This window comes from Anguilla rostrata, chromosome 13 (assembly GCF_018555375.3).
Source record: "Anguilla rostrata isolate EN2019 chromosome 13, ASM1855537v3, whole genome shotgun sequence".
Taxonomy (NCBI): Eukaryota; Metazoa; Chordata; class Actinopteri; order Anguilliformes; family Anguillidae; genus Anguilla; species Anguilla rostrata.
In genome coordinates, this window is record NC_057945.1 from 14,834,331 (window position 1) to 14,853,337 (window position 19,007).

Sequence of the window (19,007 nt, forward strand, 5' to 3'; positions counted from 1 at the left end):
AAATAGAGGCATTACTGTGGAAACAGAGGCATTACTGTGGAAACAGAGGTATTTGGTATTTCTGTGGGGGGGGGGGCGAGGTATTACCCTGGGGGCAGAGGCTCCGGCCTGTCCCACGTCGTCCTCTTTTCGATGTGATCCACAAAGTACGTCCTGCCGTTCTGGTCTACTCTCTGCTCCCATCTACCAGCAGGCCACAAACACAAAGACAAAATAGTCAGCTACAGCAGGCCCCAAAAGCAATGCGCAACTGGGCGCTAGCATTTGCACCTGCCTTGAGGCGTTCACCTACGGCCTTCACAGGTTCATATACATTTAGACGCCCTTATGGAAAACCACCACAAAAGCAATTTAACAGCTGTCCATCTCTAGGACAATGGAGCATCTCTGTGGAGCTGCAGCTCTATTCATATAACGAGACTCATGAATATTCCTGCAGCACGCAGACAAAGGTCCTTTCTGCTGCCGCTATCGGCTTCTGCTGCCTCACAAACTGACGCTCACTTCTCACAGTCCTTAAAGTTAACGATGTGTCACAAAAACAGAAATGGTTTTCAAAAGGGGGAGAACTTGGAGCTAACAACGAAAAATGGCTTTTAAATTTGCCCAGACAGGAGAAATCCAGTTCAAGATACCTAACTCTAAATCCACCCAGAATGAGTCAGCTGGCGACAGACAGAGTCGGTGCTGGACAGTCGGACGCTACATCTAGTCCCCTTGATGCAGGGCCTCTGTAGTCCTGTGGTTAACCTCAGTTCCTTCCCTTTGAGAATCTGAGGGAACCTATGGACGCCCTTCCTAGACAAATTTCCCAGGAAGCACGTCCCCATACTGGCCGTGTACAACAGCATCCCACGGTGCTGTGCACTTTTTCTAAATTAAACAACAATTCAAAAACACCATTTGCCATGAAAAAAAAAATAATTCACAAAAACTATTTTCAAATGAACTGAAAGGACGTATATTTTGGGGCACACTTCATAGATCCCCTGTAGCAATGTAGACCAGGGACATGCAGATCTGGCCCTCAAGGTCAGCAGTACTGCGGCTTTTCTCTTCTGCCTGACAGTCCATAGTACAACGCTGTCACTGATTGACCAGAGGTTACACTCCCCTGGTGCCTAGTGCGTCATGGGGGAGGGGGGATTCTCACATTCGTCCGAGACTTAGGTTTTAAGGCTTCTGAAAACGTGCCGCATTAGCATGTACAATGGTGCAACAATGACGCAGACGTAGAGCCCTGCAACAGAGCCATGCAGGGCCTGTGGGGTCTGAAACTAAGACGTCGGGCGCGATTCAGATTTACTCTGTTAGGGGGGGGGGTTTGGCCTGTCGGAGCGGAACGGGAGAGAGGCGATTCGTTTGTACTGAAATTAGGACCCTGACGCGGGACCCCTTGCAGAATTACGGAACCATTCTGTTTATTCTGGTCTGAACTCTGAAACGCAAATCAGCAGTTCCCGTTATCGATCACGTGCATTACTGTTTAAGCGTGAGACTGAATTCTGTCATGTTTATACGTCCGAGCGGAGGTCGATTTAATACAAATATAATTAGGCTTTAATGGAGTTGCTTGTCATTAAGCTGAGAGAAGGTTAGGTTGTGTTTACATAAGCTAATTTGAAGTGCATATTTAACATGAAAGAGATCAAACAATCACAAAGAAAGATGCTGCTGTACCCCCCCCCCCACCAGGCAGATCAGGCACTGCGCCTAGGGCCCCGCCTTCTCACCCTGGACCCCGCCTCCTAGTCTTTCTTTGACATCGGTTTCCAAGCAGAAGAATCAGAAGGTGTCAATGCTTTGAAGGAGCCCCCAAACAATTTTTTGCCTAGGGCCCCCAAAAGTCTAGGGAGGGCCTGTATGAGCCTCAAGTGTGAATGTGGACAGAACTGCTGCCGTTTAATATTCATCCAAAGAGTCCTTCAGAGTCTTCACCATCCTGGCGTTCGTGCTGCCTTGGCTCGGAAAGTTCTAGAAAGTGACCTCCTTGAATCCGAAGGCTGAAGCAGTGCCACGCAGTACCTACCCAGGGGGCAGCGGGCCCGTGCTCATGGGGGCGCCTCTGGAAGAGCCCGGGGTGACGCCGGCCCCCTGCCTGGGCGCTGGTGGGCCGGGCTCGGGGGGCGGGGGGTTGGGGCTGGCCTCCGAGCCGTCGGGGGCGGGGGCGGGGGCGGGCGTGCGCGCCGGGGTGCCGCCGCTCGGAGCTTCGCTGCCCTCGCTGGGGGCGGAGCTGCTGGACGAGGCTGCGGGAAAAGGTAGGGCTTAGCGACGGCTGGCGTGAGAACGACTAACCGCGCCATCGCACGCACACAAGAGGAGAGACAAAGCCTGCATGGGCCTTTAGGGATGAGTCATCAGGGCACGGGTCTGACAGGCACACAGAGAGCATATTGCACTACATCACATTACATTACACAGCATTGTAATACATTACAGTCATTTAGGAGACACTCTTATCCAGACCAGCTCCAGAGCAAAATTTCTGCATTTTCACAACGTATCCATTAATCCTCCTCAGACCCGGTAGAAAAAAGTACTGTAATATTTTGAGATAATACCAAGCGTCTTGGATGACAAAAACACGTCGCAATTAAAAATTTTCAGAAATATTGTTTTATTTTTATCGAATGTAGAATATACTGTATGGTTATATACAGAATATACAGTAGAATATATGGTTCTTGAGATTAAGACCAGAGGCTCGTGTCCCCAACAGGGGACAAAAGTGAATTGCCAGGCGCTAACAGGATATACAGCTGGATATATACCTCAGCAATTTAGGTCTAGTACTTTGCTCAAAGGTACAAGGGCAGTGTCCTACCAATGAACTGAACTCGCGGCCTTGAGTTTACAAGCCCTTTTCCCTTACCCATTATTCCACACAACTACCCAGACCACGAGAATGAGGCGGGGCCAAACCTGGAGAAGAGGTGGGTCTTCGTGGTGTGGGCGGGGGCGGGCGGGAGGGCCTGGGGGGCCGCGAGGCCCTGGAGCCCCCTGTCGACAGGGAGGGCGACCCCGTGCCGTTGGCCGTCCTTCGGCCGTTGGGAATGTCTTCCAGGCTGTCGATGGAGGGGGAGGTGTCTCTGCTCGTCCTGTGAAATGGACCATGACACGTTACATTCCATTACACTACGTTACATTCCTTTACGTTATGTTACATTCCATTACATTATGTTATGTTACATTCCATTATGTTACGTTACATTAAATAAATAAATAAAATAATGCATCCAATTACGTTATGTTACATTCCGTTACCATATGTTACATTCTATTACATCCCAAGCGCTCAGTAGTTGCTCTTATCCAGACGTTCATAAGTAGAGAACATCAGTGCAACTCACAGGAATACCACCAAGAAGTCACAGAGGCCCAAATATGATCAATGTGTGTAATGTTAACCTAACAAACCAATATGTACTGTAACTAACAAACTTACCATTATACCGGTAACCCTATCTTTACACAGCTCTAACTATAACATTACCATGTTACCCACTCCACACCTCAGCTGGTCAACACAAAGACGTGCTGGAACAACCTGAGCGACGCCATGGCAACCAAGGAAAGGCCGATGGATCTCTGGACAGGCCGCAAATCTACAGCCACCCGCCCGCTTGCCTGCGCTGTTGCTGCGCTTACCGCTACACCTCTCCCTCTCTGAACAGACGGCAGAGCGCGCACAGTCTCAGGGCCGAGCTCAGCAGAGCCGTGGCGACGAGCAAACCCAGCAAACGGAGAGAAGCAAACGCTTCGGCCTCAGCCGCGAGACCGCGGGGGACGCGGCGGCTAGCGCTTACCTGGCAACGGGATCGCTGCTCAGTCCCGAGTCCCCGTTGGGCAGAGCACCTGTTGCACGGGAGAACAGCGTCAGTTTAAAACGCGACAGCTTAAGGGCCTGCAGACAGTCGTTTCCACGCCTTTCATAGTGCCTGTTCCTGTGAGAAATCTGTCTCACTTGAACAGGCACTATGTTCCTGCCTTCCTATTGTTCCTCAATAGCAAACGTTCTGCTAAAACAATGCACGTACCGTAGACTATGAAGAAAAGGGGAGGGGGGGGGGATAAGTACATAGAAATAAATGCAAGTCTAGTAACGGTGCGTGAGCGTCATCATAAGGCCGCTTTTGGAAAGAGGAGCGGAAAGGGACTGTTAATTGGCTGCGGTCTCACGTTAATGGCCTCGTGAGAAGAAGAGGGAACAAAAAGTTAACGAGATAAAAACGTCGACGCGGACGATGAGACAAAAGGGGAAAGACCTTTTCATTTCACATCCTCCTCCGATAAAAGCTAATGTACCGGAAGACACTGAGCGCGACGTCGTGATGAAAAACACCGCAGGCGGCGAGCGGCGCAGGTGAGCAGCCCTTAAATAACCACGGCGTTACACCTGCCTACGCTTTTACAGAGCGGTACATAACGCCCCCAAGTCTCCAGTTGTCCTTACAGGCACTTTTTACATCGCATCATCGTCATCGTCATCGTCGTCACTACGACCACGCACGTCCGGCAGACTCACTCAGGTTCTCGGCGTCCGCAGAAGCGAACGTTTCGGGGTCCACCTGCATCCCGTCCAGGCAGACGGACAGGTCCCCCACCACGTCCGTCAGGTCCCGGTCAGTGCTCAGCTGCAAGGTCTGCACCACCTCGGAGACTGGAAGGAGAGGCAGAGATCTCAACCCCACACCAGCCAATCAATCAATCAGTCAATCAATCAGTCAATCAATCAGATGGTCAATCGATCAGTCAGTCAAATAGACTTCTCACCCGTTTTTGGTTTACCTCTATTGAATGTCCAAAAGAACCGTTTCAAAATGCCATTAGACAAAAATAAATTGTTCCACTGATTTATTGACCAATCAAATTCAGGTAAAATATCAATTAAGCCAAGGGAGAAAAACAACAAAGAAACAATCCAAAAAGCACGTGGCACAGCTCATACTCAAACTGACGTAATCACTCTTCATATGAACATAGACAAACAAGGGGTTAGCCGTTAGCCAGACCCAATATGACTATTGAACTTTGCTAACAATTGCGCAGTTAGCTGTAATCCGCAAACGCTTCTGTTCGAGTGTCTTTTCCATCTGCTCTGAGAGCAAGGCTTCATGATGGAACAGCGCAGATCACATGCCCAGCGCATGCTAGACATCTGTGAATGGACCCTTTGTGTCGGCAGCAAGCCTTCTCGCTCGGCCTTCGGGTCGTTACGGCAACAGAGCAGTAAGCCACGACAGGGCCTGTGGCCTCTGTTCCTAAGCTCGCGGTCATAAGATTACGGACACGCTCAGACAGAAGCGATCGCCGGGCATGCTAAAAAGAAACGACAGCATCTTATTACAGTATAGTATAGTACAGCTAAAAGCATAGGACAGCTTATATGCTCCAATGTCAGGGGACGATTTCTTAGTCAAATGAATTATCTGAATATGTACGCGCACGCACACATACACACGCACGCACGCACACACACGCACGTGCCATAGAGAACCCGGAAGTGAATCACTCACTCTTCATGTTGTTCGATTTCAGGGTTTCGCTGACTTCCAGAGTGGCCATTCCTAACAAAACGTCCGACTTCAACGTCTGGTGGCTCCATACCCGGAAGATCAGCTTGCTGAAGGGCGTGACGATTCTGTTCGGGGGAGGGAATAAAAGACCACGAATAAACTCTGATCTTTGCGAGTCGTGCTGTGTATTGTAGTGAAAGAAAACGCCAGGGCAAGAAAGCAGTTTGGCGTTATGTTATAACTGGGCACAATGTAATCATTTCCACAGCTGGAGGCTCATGTGCAGTGACCCTGGCAGAACTTAATGTCATATAATGACGCCAGTGGAACTCTATAGTAATGGCCAGACGAATATCTATGACGCAGAACCAAAGTCTCACAATTTAAGTGCAGTGGTTCCAGCCTGCTCTTTCCGAAGCCTTGCATTCAAATGCTTACAAATGCTTACAAGTACAAAAAATGCTTTTAGTCGAGGCAACATATAAAAGAATATTTCACATGGAGAGCAAACGCTACAAGGGCTAGTGATACACTAAGTAACAGTCATATAACTGCCACCATCAAGGTGTATGCCTCAAGACCTACAGGATAATGAGCTCTTTTTATTATTATCATTATCATTAAATTGAATTGAATCATTGAGCCGTAGTCTGCATGGGTGAGCTTTTAGACATTTGGGGAAAAGGGCCGGTGAATCTGCCTCCCCCCGTCTGATAGGGGAAGGTGGTCCCACCGTGGAGGGGGAGGAGGGGGAAGGGGGCGGACGAGGGCAGAGAAGAGATGGGACAGCAAGCTAGCGGGAGGACGCTGAACGGAGAGGACCTTCTGGAGTGTACTATGGTGCAGTCATTGCCTAGAGAGGAACTGGCAGCACCATCGCAGCTCGATACCCCAGCGTAGAACAAATATGAACTGAATGTGGGCAGCCGCTGGCCAGCAATATTTTCAAGACTGCTCTGAAATGCCCAACTGAAGACCTAGAAGGCTGGGTTATAAATAGTGAGGTCTGGGGCGGGAGTGTAGTATAATGGGAAATGAACTGGTCTTGTAACCTAACAATTGCTCTTGTAACCTAAACGGTTTGATTCCCGGGTAGTACACTGTCGTTGTACCCTTGAGCAAGGTACTTAACCTGCATTGCTTCAGTATATATCCAGCTGTATAAATGGATACAAATGCTATGCAAGTCGCTCCGATAAGAGCGTCTGCTAAATGCCTGTAATGGGAGGTGAGCAGCCCGGTGCTGGCCAGTTTGGCGTTGGCAGCCATATTGGCTCAGACTCTTACACTGTGACCGGCTGCTTCCACTTTGGGCTGTGCGTGTTGTTGCATTTCTCCGTCTTCTTGGACTGGCCGTCCACGGCGACCTCCACGTAAGGGCTGGGCCCGAACCAGTTCTTTTTGTTTTCCTTCAGCTTCGCCGACAGCACTGCACACAAGAAGAGCACAAGATAGCCATCAGTTATCAAAGAACAACAAAAGATACCAATTCAGCGCACGTGCATTCAATGCGGGCCTAAAAACAGGCTTATTTATTTATTTATTTAGGATCCCCATTAGCAATACACAGTGTGCAGCTAATCTTCCTGGGGTCCGAACATAAAATACATAAAATACATACAAGATTATAGGTTAACAAGGATCCCGGTTCACGAAAAACCCCCGACTGTTTGAAAAGGCTAAGGTTTGTAACGAAGGTGGGACAAAGCCAAATCATAAGCGAAGTGGCATTCGTCGAATGCGCTGCCGCTTAAAAGCCTGTGTGAAACTGAAAATACTGCGTCAGCACCGCCAAATGTAATGTCGATCAATATTAGACCAAGTAAAGATTTCTCGGCTAATCTGGTCTAACACAAATAATGAGTTCATCTGAGTCTACTTCAGCTTGAAGGATCTCGCTTTCTCACAGAAGCGGGGGGTTCACAAACCCCGCGATTCGAACCTGCAGTCGGGCCTTTGCCCGTTTCTTCACGTGAAGTACGACGTAGCTGAAGCTAAGGTCGCTCTTGCTCTGAGGGAAGAATCCCGCAGAGGCACAGGGCCTGTCATAAAGGACTTAATCAGCTCAGACTCCCACGAACCCGCAAGCTAAATGGGCTTTGTAATAAAATTCTAAAGACGTGCCAAGGCCCTATTCCCTGGTGCTTGTTTAACGAGAGCAGTGCAGATCACCCAATCATCGCTGCTTAATGGGAACGGCGTACATCATACCGCTCGGCGTCGCCGCAGAAGTCAATTTCAGGGCTCAATTAGACCTTCCAGAAAGGGCCCGGACAAGTCAATATGTTGACTGAAAGGTAGCGAATAACGATCGCTCAAACACTGGGCTTTAGGCTGTTTTCATCTCGTTTTTCAGGCATAAGCGATTGCGAGTCCTAGCCTTAGATGACATCGTACGACGGTGGCGTGCGGTATAATTACGGCAAATTGCACATGGCGACTTGGACCGAGGGTGTGCTCGCAGAAGACAGGGTATCAAAACATGTCCGGGACAACTGCTCAACACCCTTTTATAAGCACACAAATGACAGTGATTAAGCAGCTTCGATGTCCATGTTTGAGGAAATGACAGCTGCTCCAAACACTGTGACCCAAAGAGTGCTTTATTAGACTTCAAGAATACTGTAATTCCAGCCTTTCCCATCTATTGATTTAGATTTGCCCCCGCCCAAAAAGATTTTTTGTATTTAGCTGCTTAAACTGTGCTGTTCAAAAAAACATCATAATAGCATTATTATTATTATTATTATAGCTTTTATCCCACCTGGCCGAATGGATTCAAATGCTGACATGTGAATCACAACCAGCCAGGTATTGTGGAAAATTCAACTAACATAAGACATGTGCACCGCTTACAGTGGAAGTTCTAACCATAGACTTTTGAGAACTATTATTAAATTTCAGAGGCCTGGTGGCGGAGAACATGCAAAAGTGCTTCGAGCTGGAGGAGGAGACGCTGGCGTGTCTAACAGCGCCAGAGCCCATGGCGTACAGGCGAGTAGCACGTCTGCCCACTCGCTGTGCCGATATAGCCCAGCCGATACAGCCCAGCCGCTATAGCCCAGCCGATATAGCCCAGCCGATATAGCCCAGCCGATATAGCCCAGCCGATATAGCCCAGCCGATATAGCCCACCGATATAGCCCAGCCGATACAGCCCAGCCGATATAGCCCGCCGATATATAGCCCAGCCGATATATAGCCCAGCCGATATATAGCCCAGCCGATATATAGCCCAGCCGATATATAGCCCAGCCGATATATAGCCCAGCCGATACAGCCCAGCCGATACAGCCCAGCCGATACAGCCCAGCCGATATAGCCCACCGATATAGCCCAGCCGATACAGCCCAGCCGATATATAGCCCAGCCGATATATAGCCCAGCCGATATATAGCCCAGCCGATATATAGCCCAGCCGATATATAGCCCAGCCGATATATAGCCCAGCCGATATAGCCCAGCCGATACAGCCCAGCCGATACAGCCCAGCCGATACAGCCCAGCCGATACAGCCCAGCCGATACAGCCCAGCCGATACAGCCCAGCCGATACAGCCCAGCCGATACAGCCCAGCCGATATAGCCCAGCCGATACAGCCCAGCCGATATAGCCCAGCCGATATAGCCCAGCCGATATAGCCCAGCCGATACAGCCCAGCCGATACAGCCCAGCCGATATAGCCCAGCCGATATAGCCCAGCCGATATAGCCCAGCCGATATGGCCCAGCCGATATAGCCCAGCCGATACGGCCCAGCCGATATAGCCCAGCCGATATAGCCCAGCCGATACAGCCCAGCCGATATAGCCCGCCGATACAGCCCAGCCGATACAGCCCAGCCGATATAGCCCAGCCGATACAGCCCAGCCGATATAGCCCAGCCGATACAGCCCAGCCGATATAGCCCACCCGATACAGCCCAGCCGATACAGCCCAGCCGATATAGCCCAGCAGATATAGCCCACCGATATAGCCCAGCCGATACAGCCCAGCCGATATATAGCCCAGCCGATATAGCCCACCGATATAGCCCACCGATATAGCCCACCGATATAGCCCAGCCGATATAGCCCAGCCGGCGCAGCGCCGCGGGCCGTGGACGTCTGGTCTCGGCACCTTGGCGCTAACGCTTGGCCGCTAGCGAAGCGGAGGTGATGGTACGCGGCGGCCCGAGAACCGCCGCGGGAACAGAAGCGCTGCGCTGCTTTCGCACGGCGACGCCCACAAAACTCAGCCGTTTTCGACGAGCCGTCGGGCTGCTTCCACACGCAAGGTCACATGACGGGGGGCTGGGTTAACAGGGCTGTGGATATGCGCTGTAACGCCATCGCTTTTCCCACAGAAAACGGTTCCTTACGCAGCCGTCGGGCTGTCACTTAAATGACACGACTCGACTCGAAACAGGAAATTGAGAACACTTTCATTTCTAAAAAAAAAAAAGAAATTAAAAAAACCCACCGAGGATCTGAAGCTGGGCCTTCATAGTGTAGCCATTGGTGGAGCCCGGTTTGGCGGCACTACAGGACATAGCTGGTCGGGGTCGTCAACCTGCAACACACACAAGGACACATTCAAGCAAAAAATAAAAGCAGACATTGCATGTTTCCAATGATAAAACCAACAGCCCGAAATAAATGGACCCCATATTTCTCGGCTCAGCACAGACTGGCCCAAGACTGTAGAACACAGACAAAGATTAGCGCCGATGCAGCGATTTTCACAGGCAGTGTTGTAATTGGCTGCCTTGTACGTCATGGGGGGAAGTAAATCATAAAAAGGGGGTCGTGTACCTTCGGTCAGCTGATTACAGATTATGTGGATATGACATCCTTCAGTAAGACGGGAGTTACACATCTACGCTCGCCTTGGTGTTGCCGGGCGCGGTGCCAACGTTGGGCTGAGAATGCCGCCGGCGCTGTGGTGCATTTGGTGTGAGAGTACCAGCAGATTTCCCACGGCGCACAGGACCTGGCTATGCATGGCAAATTGTGGTCACTCACTCACTCACTCACGGATGACCTTTGAGGGACGTTTAGTAGGATGTATGCGCAGGTGGTGCTTCGTTTAGTAGGATGCATGCGCAGGTGGTGCCAGCTAAAATGTGCCTGCGGAAGTGAGTTGCGGTTCCGTGGGTCGGAACGGTTCCGTGACCGTTGGCTTCCCTTCTTAAAAAACAAAGACAGCTGAGCCAAATCAACCCCTTTACTGCCATCCGATTCGCTGATAATCGCTCGCCGGCCACGCCCGTTTTTTTTTCGCAATGCTTTCCGTCCACGATGACAGCTTTTATGGCCCGTGACCCCTGCGCAGGGTTCTGAAACACGTGTACAGCACGCGTCGGGGCTGAGGTTAAAGATCTGGGGTTAAACATTTGGCACAGTCTGAATTATGATTTTGACATTTCTCTACAGAATTAAGCTGTTTAGGCTAGCGCTCATTTTTAATGAATTGCTGAGGCATGGTTCAACTCAAAACAGTCTTCTGGTGAATTTAAGAGTCCGTTTATCACTGCTAATTTGGGTTGGTTACTGCAAATCAGCTCCAATCATAATCAGCACTTGGCCAGTTTAAAATAGAACACTGAACATTGAACCCATTAATTTAGATGAATAACAGTGTTAGTGTTACAACGGTATTTATTTGATTATGAAAACCGGGTTCCACAAGCTTCTGCCACAAACCAAAGGCATTTATTATTAGACTTGTCAAAAAAAAGACCTCTTTGCTCAACTATGACTCATGTTAAATGCAAGGGCTTGTTTTTTTTCCGTTCACAAACCTAGTGTTTTGCGAGTTCAGCAACTGCCAAATTTTAAGAAATACAAAATGTACTAGCAAGGAAAAAAGTAGGCCTAACGCTCATATCAAACAAAGAAATAAATAGTGAGTGAAACCAGGCTATTGCCTCCCTGCAAGAAGAACCCAAAGCAATTATTTTTGTATTTTTTAAAGAATTTTCCTATTTTATGTCCTTTCTTAATGTAAACATTGCTAGTCAGGCTGTGTTTCTTGTGCCATTTCATTAAACAATAGCTGTACCTGTGCACAGGAACACCATCATTTTGTGGCAACTACTGGTCCAATGATGTGTGTCCCATTTGATCAACTGGTCTACGGAGGCTTTCTCCTGTCACAGCAAATGAGAGGAGAGAACCCTCCATCACCTCTGCACAGCATAAGAGATGCACGATATTAAAAAGATAATACACAGGAACTTGCCACAAGTGGAAAAAGCAGATGATCAGATGGTGATCTCTACAGGAAATAGATCATCTGCTGACCTCCACCGCATACGGAGTTCCCAGCACTGTCGCAGGATTCAGGAAGGATAATGTTGAAATCCCCACTGACCTTACACTTGGGACCCAAATATAGCTCAGCCCACACAGAATAGCAAAGTAGGGGTGGCAGTGAAGTCTGTATGTAAAGCTGTTTGACATTACATGGACAGGATTTAATAACATATTTTCAATATAGTTTAGATGTCAAAATTTGCCAAAGGTTGCGCTACATTTCTGAAAACTTCAATTTCAAAAGCCTGTGTTATTTGTGTTTCAAACAAACTGTCATTATTAATAGCTATGTATTAATAAATCAAGCAAAGGTGCATAAAATCACTAGTTGGTTGCCAATTTTTAAATCTGAAGAAAAACTTATTACGTGTAGCCTACTTGCTACTCAGTAATATTGCACTAAACAATGACCAAACTGGCTAGCTTTAATTGTAAGTTAAGGGGCCAGCTAGCCAGTAGCCACATCAGATAACAGTATAAAATGGCAGTGATGCCAGAGCCTGCATATAGGACAGTTACTTAAGTTGCAAGCCGGTTGGCTTTTCCAAATATTATGTAATGAGGTAGGTAGCCAATTCTACTGTTGCCTGCATCAGATCACAAATCAAATTTCCACTATGGTTGCTTCAGCTTCTGGGTGTTTGTTTTGTTTACTTAGTCACTGTGAAAACCAAAATGTACAATCTGAAATTAGCTTGTCGTTCAACATTGTTGCCGTTGCTGTCGTTCGCTATAGATACCAAGTTTTATGTGAATTTTTATTGAGGACGGGTTAATGTCACTCTGTTTCCCAGCTGTTTGTCGGCTAATATCAGAAAACGCCGAAGGTTTGGCAAATCAAAACAGAAATCTCTTAATTCAGAACTGAATTGAATGTCACCATCGGTACGCCTGCATTTTGAGAATGCAGCAAGGCACCATTCTTTTTTTCTGCATTAATGTGACCTCTGAATTCTATAACCAAGCATGAGAAAAACAGTGGAACAAAAAGGCAATTGACAACTGAAAAGCAATTGGAAATATTAAAATATATATTTTTTTTATTTCCTTGATTTCCTTTGTCATTGCTTTATAAGTGGCTCAGGTAGACTATAATCATGTCACATTCAGTGAACAGGCTGCGCCTGATAAAAAAGAACATTCCAAAGTATTCCATACACCAGGCCTGCATTTTGTGTTAGCTACATTTTATCATCGTTTCAGGATGCTCTTCATCGAGACCTGTTGCGCGAACATTGTAGGGACTTAATTAACTTAAAGCTACTGTAGGAGTGTACTGTGACAACTTTAATCAAAGTTAGTTTGAATGAACAGTTTCTGCCTTTATCTTCCTTCTCTCCCTCATTATCATTAGATTTACCCAACAGTTCTAATTGAATCCCGGCCTGTCCGACTCACAGCAGAACGTCTAAGAAGGTGAAGAAGGGATTCAGAAGGCAGGTTATCGTAGGATATCATGGCGCAGTATTGACTCCCCTGGTCGAACAGGCGTAACCTGCTCACACCAGCTAGTTTGGCTGTGCTGTCCTCCAGCTGAACCGTGTGTTTCGGTCCGCAGAGCATGCCCAATTTTTCTGATGGAATATTATTTTATTGTAATTTTATTGTACATAATGTGGGGTAAATATCTCCATGGACTATACTTGTCACTTAGGGCACGGAAAATACTCTGTGTGGTGATATGGTAAATGGTAAATGGACTGCATTAATATAGCGCTTTTATCCAAAGCGCTTTACAATTGATGCCTCTCATTCACCCATTCACACATTCACTCACACGCCAACGGTGAAAGGCTGCCATGCAAGGTACCAATCAGCTCATTGGGAGCAATTAGGGGTTAGGTGTCTTGCTCAGGGACACTTCAACACACCCAGGGCCGGGGATCGAACCGGCAACCCTCCGACTGCCAGACAATGCTCTTACCTCATGAGCTATGTCGCCCCCGAGCTATGTGATGAATGTAAAATTTCCCTTGGAGTGATGATAAAGAGTAACATTTGTAAAATGTCATCCTATTCGCATGCATCAAACGATTACATAGTCTAGGGTACAGAAAAACAGAAGTGAATGATTTCATATTTAAGTAGGCCTATGTGTACCACTGTGTGTCACAATGTTTTTGCATAACTTTTCAAAGTGCAATCAATGTTCCATCATAAGAGGCAACTTTATATGCTTTATAGGCACAAAAAGCATTTTATTCATTTTAATAAAGGTTTGGGATACGTTTTTGGACCCCTGCATTACATTACATTCTATTTGGTAGAAGGTTTTATCTAAAGCAATGCACAATTACAATTATGTGCAACTTCAAGACCCTTAGGCCCCTATACTGATGAAAACTCCCACTTAAACATGATGCAAAAGTGAGTTTCAAGAAGCAAAACAGTTATGAAATATGATAGTGAAATATAATTATTTCACCATTTAGCCTACAGCAATGCACAATTTAGATATTTTGGATAGATTTGGAGACACTGAGGGACACCAGGGTACACTGCTTACTTTTTGCTTCATAGAATTTCTGCACATCACCCTCATATTTTGCACATTTCTGGTCAAGGAGTGTATGATCCAGGACATGTATAGTTTTACCAGTTTTATACATGAGATCTATCAGTATTTCATTTCAAACTAAAGGAGAACAACTTCATATTATCATTTTCGCAAAGATAATTGCATTTGTGGCACTTTATTTCTACCTAAATTATTAATATAGACTGATATAATCTAATACTAGGCTAAATGTAAATGGTACAAGTGTCTTGCTTCATTTAAGCCATTAAAGTCTCTCTGATGCTCACTTCTGGAGTTATAAAGCCGTAAATAGGACACAATCGAAATGGGTGAGGGTTGGCCTGATTAGGCATCAGCGTGAAGGGGTTAAAACCCAAAGAACACAGGCTAAGGGAATGGCTCCACTGAATCACAGCTGCGATGCTTTTAATGCTCAGATGTTTTTTTTTTTGTTCTTGAACACTAAATATTGATAACAGGTGTGCTGCCTCAAAATGCCTGCTGCCTGGGTGCTCTGACTGCCACAAAACAATGAATCAATGAGGAAAAAAAGACCATAGCATGAAGCTATGCAAATCTTTTACCTTTTGCTTGAGAGATAAACGCCGAAATGCGTCAGCCACAGCCAAAAACAAAATGCTGTCTATGCAGTGATGTCTCCTTCTTCCCCCAATTTAAATTTAGTGTGCCGCAGTTTCAACAATTTCATATTGTACTGTTTATTTCTTCATCATAAATGAAAGTGTAATTACATTACATTTATTTAGCAGACACTTTTATCCAAAGCGACATTTTAAGCTATGCCATTATTTAAACATTTCTTAAATAATATCATTTGGCAGAAAAAACTGCTAGAAAAACTTTTAGGTACTGCCCTCTATTGTCTGAAATTAACTTCAGCATTCCACTCTGGCCCCACCCCAATCATGACATCAACGTACCTCTTTGGAATTACCACTACGTCATATACATGTCAATCAAGATATCCAGCTGGAAAATTGTCGCCACCCACAAATATGTGCATTGGCTTTTTAATACGAAAGACGACTGTCAGCACTCGATTGGTTAGACACACTGGTCCTTGGTTTTGGCAAAACGGTTTCAAAGTGAAGCAACATTTGAGATGGGAAATAGGCCATGCAATCGCCGAATCTCGATTCGCGTAGGCTCTGCATCTACCAGTTTGGTCCGGGTTTCATGAGCCAGGCGCAGATGCGCTGTACCCAATGAGACGGACACACCTACTCCGCCCACCCCAGGAGGCAATTCTCAGAACTGTGCAGTAAGCAGAGCCAGGCTGAAACAAAGAGTGCAGGTACTCTTTAAAAAGAAAAGCTGACTGGCTGGTATATGGGACCTACTGGACACAACAGGGCGTGTCTACAACACCTACTGTCAGGAAAACAAACAGGATGGAAGCGCTCGGAGTCCATGCCTCTTTATTCGCTACAAAAAAAACATGGGATTCAAAGCCAGGTACTCCAAGACTTGTGCTAAACCTAAATGGCTGATCTCAATAGTGAAAGAATTTGATAGAATCACATTCAGTAAAAAAAAAATCCTGAATGTGATGTGAAATCCCAAAAGGCACTTGGGTGGACTGATGGATCTCCGGTGAGCTTTTACCATGGTTCCTTTTCCAAATGCCTTGGAGGGAAGGTGCAAAAGCTCAAAGGCCACACGTGGTTTCCCGACTTGAAACGCACGCATGGAAGCGTAATCACAGACGTGCGCTTGAAGGCCACGCTGATGCGCTACTGTGGAGTCCGTACCAGTCAGGAAACGGCCTTCCCATAAGAATCACACAGTTAGCCTTTTCGCTGATGAAACTCAACTTGCGTGTTCGAAGCAGGACGAGAACTTGCCAAGGTGAGGATAGATCAGTTCTGCAAAGCGCATGCGTCCGGAAAAAAGCAACATATAGGCCTAGACACAACCTGGTGGGTCTCTATCAGATAGCCTATTACCAAATATTATCTCTACATTAGCAGTTTAACGACATCAATCCATTTGAGTAGAGGAAAACAAGCTCCTTGTTAACAGGTTTCTCATAAACACTGGCTCCACAGAATTCCCCCAAGCACATGCAGCCTTTTCTTTCTTTGAGTCTGCAAGTACTGTAAAGTGTCATTAAGCCTGACAGGGCATGGAGCAGAGGGTAATCCAAAGTGCGTCCAGCGAAACACAGCCGTTCCTTTCTCCGCCCACAACGCCTCCCACCACTTTCTCCTTCTCAGGGCTAGGCTATATCCTATGACCGGGTACACGGGAGAAAGTGAGACAGTGACCTGATCGATCCAGAAAGCGGCCGCAGAACTTCCCCTGGTCCAATTTATCACGCTTATTGTGATCTTTATTGACCCTAAGCTTTAGACTAGCCTATGCAATTCCCTGTCACACTTTCCTTCTGCTCGTCTGAGGCTTGGATAAACTTTCAGCATTTAAAAGTTACTAATTTATTACTGCCTGTGCGTTGCTAAAAATCTGTCGAGAAATGCCCCATTCATTGTTTGCTGGGGGGGGGGCACCGATACATGATTTGACTAACTCTGTAGCATGACTATGCAGCATAGCAAAGGATTCATTCAATTTCCAAGCAGTGTCAAAATGCTTACAGTTAAAAAATATGAGAATATAAGTGCCATATCATTTCTGCAAGTGGGATTTAGCCCTTGTAAGCAAACGGCTAAATTAATGTCATCCGGTTTTCTTGAAATCCTGTCTTTTTTGCCATCACAAGTAAAATCACCAAGTCGTTACAGCACACATACAGTCCCATTTGCTTGACTGCAGAGTATTCCAGATAGGAGAAACCATATCTACACACTCATCTGTGAAGTTACTCTCTCAAAGACAGAATTCAGATGGATTCTTTGGAAATGATGCGGCGTAAACGGTTGGTTAGTGCCAGGCTACCTGAATAAATTATGCATGCCATTGCATTCGGTAACATCACCCAATGCAGCCCGGCCTCGGACTGAGGATGTTGAAGGTGCAGACAGAGGAAGACATTTGCAGGACAGAGAATGCAGGGCAATCCTGTGCGTTTCAAAGCACGGGATTTGGAGAAGAGATTAACAGCTTAGCAGGGAAGAGGATCTTTCATTTTCCACTGCCTCTGTCTGATGTTTCTTCCTTTGGCCTTCTTCTTCTTCCTTTACGAGAGTTCTTCTCGGTCCTTCAAAAACACATCCAGTCCAAACGGCATGTATAACAACTATCCAAACCTTAAAAATAGTTTATATTTCAATATAATTCATATGTGGTTTCTGAACAATTATGAAAAAACTATTATTGCTATTCGAAGCTGACAATCAGACTCTGCACAACTCCATACCGGAACTGTAAATCTTTGAGTGACAAAACAGCCAGACATGCTCTCCCATCACCAAACAAAATTCTCGTTGAAACAGATGTCAAGCAAAATTAATAAACCTTTTTTATGAGAAGGTATGAGCATGTATGAACAGTCCTGCTCTTGCCAAAGTCAACCAAAAGTCATTCATTCGGTACTACAGAATGAACTACAAAATGAGGCTACATAAGGAAATACAATTTGCGTGGCTTGAAGACATAAGACAATCAATGGAATCTTGCCTCGTTGATAAATGAAACATTGCTCGCATTGGGGACAGCTAGTTTTCACTGTTTTGATCAAACACATCAGAGTAACAGTAACCTAGTGACAACAGACACCATGAGGGTAATCTCCACTCAGCATTGCAAACAAACAACTTCTCTGGTTTCCCCAAGTGAGATTCACCAGCTCCCCTTAAAGGGTATCCAGGTATGTCAGATACTTTATGTACTTTCTCTTCACTTTCCAAGTAGCATCCTTATATCACTTAATCTTATTGTCATTAATAACCGTACTATATTCTGCAAGAGATGGGCTGTTTCATGATTTATTCTTAAAAGACAATCTTACAAAGTTTTGTGACATCTATTTATATGTTCTATGCAAACAGACTCAGCAGAAGTAAGTAGAAAGACCCTATTTATCTATCTGTTCTTTAATTAGATATGCAGTCAGAATTCATGTTGCTTCCAAATTACTGCACTTGCCAATTTTTGCAACATGGTGTCACAATTCACTGATACAACTGACAAGACTCACCGTGAATTATAAACTTATAGAATACAATTCACTGACACAACTGAGAGATTCATCATCCTAAGATCTAACATTAATGCGCATTTCAATGAATTCGCAAACACTGCAAACAATAGAAATGTAGCTATGCTGATACACTGATTTTTCCTACAGAAACAGAGGTAGTTCGTTTTTCCCCCCACTTCTGTGGTTGAATGTGCTTTCCCGTTATTGCTCAGCTGTATTTTAAGAACACAGCAAAGAAAATATTGTTCTCACTTGGTTAACCATCATTTTGTACGGCTAAATTTCATATACTGGCAGCAAAACCTCAAAAATCATCAAATTACATATTTAACTCTTACTTGTCCACATTGTGAATATGCACGAAGACATCCATAGACGAATATCCACATAGTCACAAAATATGCATTTATGACGCATTTCATAAGCCTTAGGGTCAACTCTTAAATTATTATTTTGACATTTACGCTACTGTGTAAACAAACCTCTGACGAGGAATGGGTGGAGTCTTCTAAAGAGCACTTTGGGAGTGAAACTAATCACTGTTCATCGGAGCTACAA

At 45.9% G+C, this 19,007-nt stretch overlaps 1 protein-coding gene across 2 annotated transcripts in view; it reads right to left on the minus strand.

Annotated features, from left to right (window-relative positions):
• LOC135237301 (E3 ubiquitin-protein ligase Itchy-like) overlaps positions 1-19,007 on the minus strand; it is a 32,480-nt gene that overhangs the window by 12,283 nt on the left and 1,190 nt on the right. For both annotated transcript variants that reach the window (XM_064304318.1, XM_064304317.1), the window contains exons 2-9: positions 9,977-10,066; positions 6,804-6,945; positions 5,517-5,641; positions 4,526-4,660; positions 3,807-3,855; positions 2,923-3,098; positions 2,030-2,246; positions 88-183 (exon numbers count right to left, since the gene is read on the minus strand). In XM_064304318.1, the coding sequence (XP_064160388.1) occupies positions 88-183; positions 2,030-2,246; positions 2,923-3,098; positions 3,807-3,855; positions 4,526-4,660; positions 5,517-5,641; positions 6,804-6,945; positions 9,977-10,046 (1,010 nt within the window). In that variant the 5' untranslated portion in view covers positions 10,047-10,066. The remainder of the gene's footprint in view (positions 1-87; positions 184-2,029; positions 2,247-2,922; positions 3,099-3,806; positions 3,856-4,525; positions 4,661-5,516; positions 5,642-6,803; positions 6,946-9,976; positions 10,067-19,007) is intronic.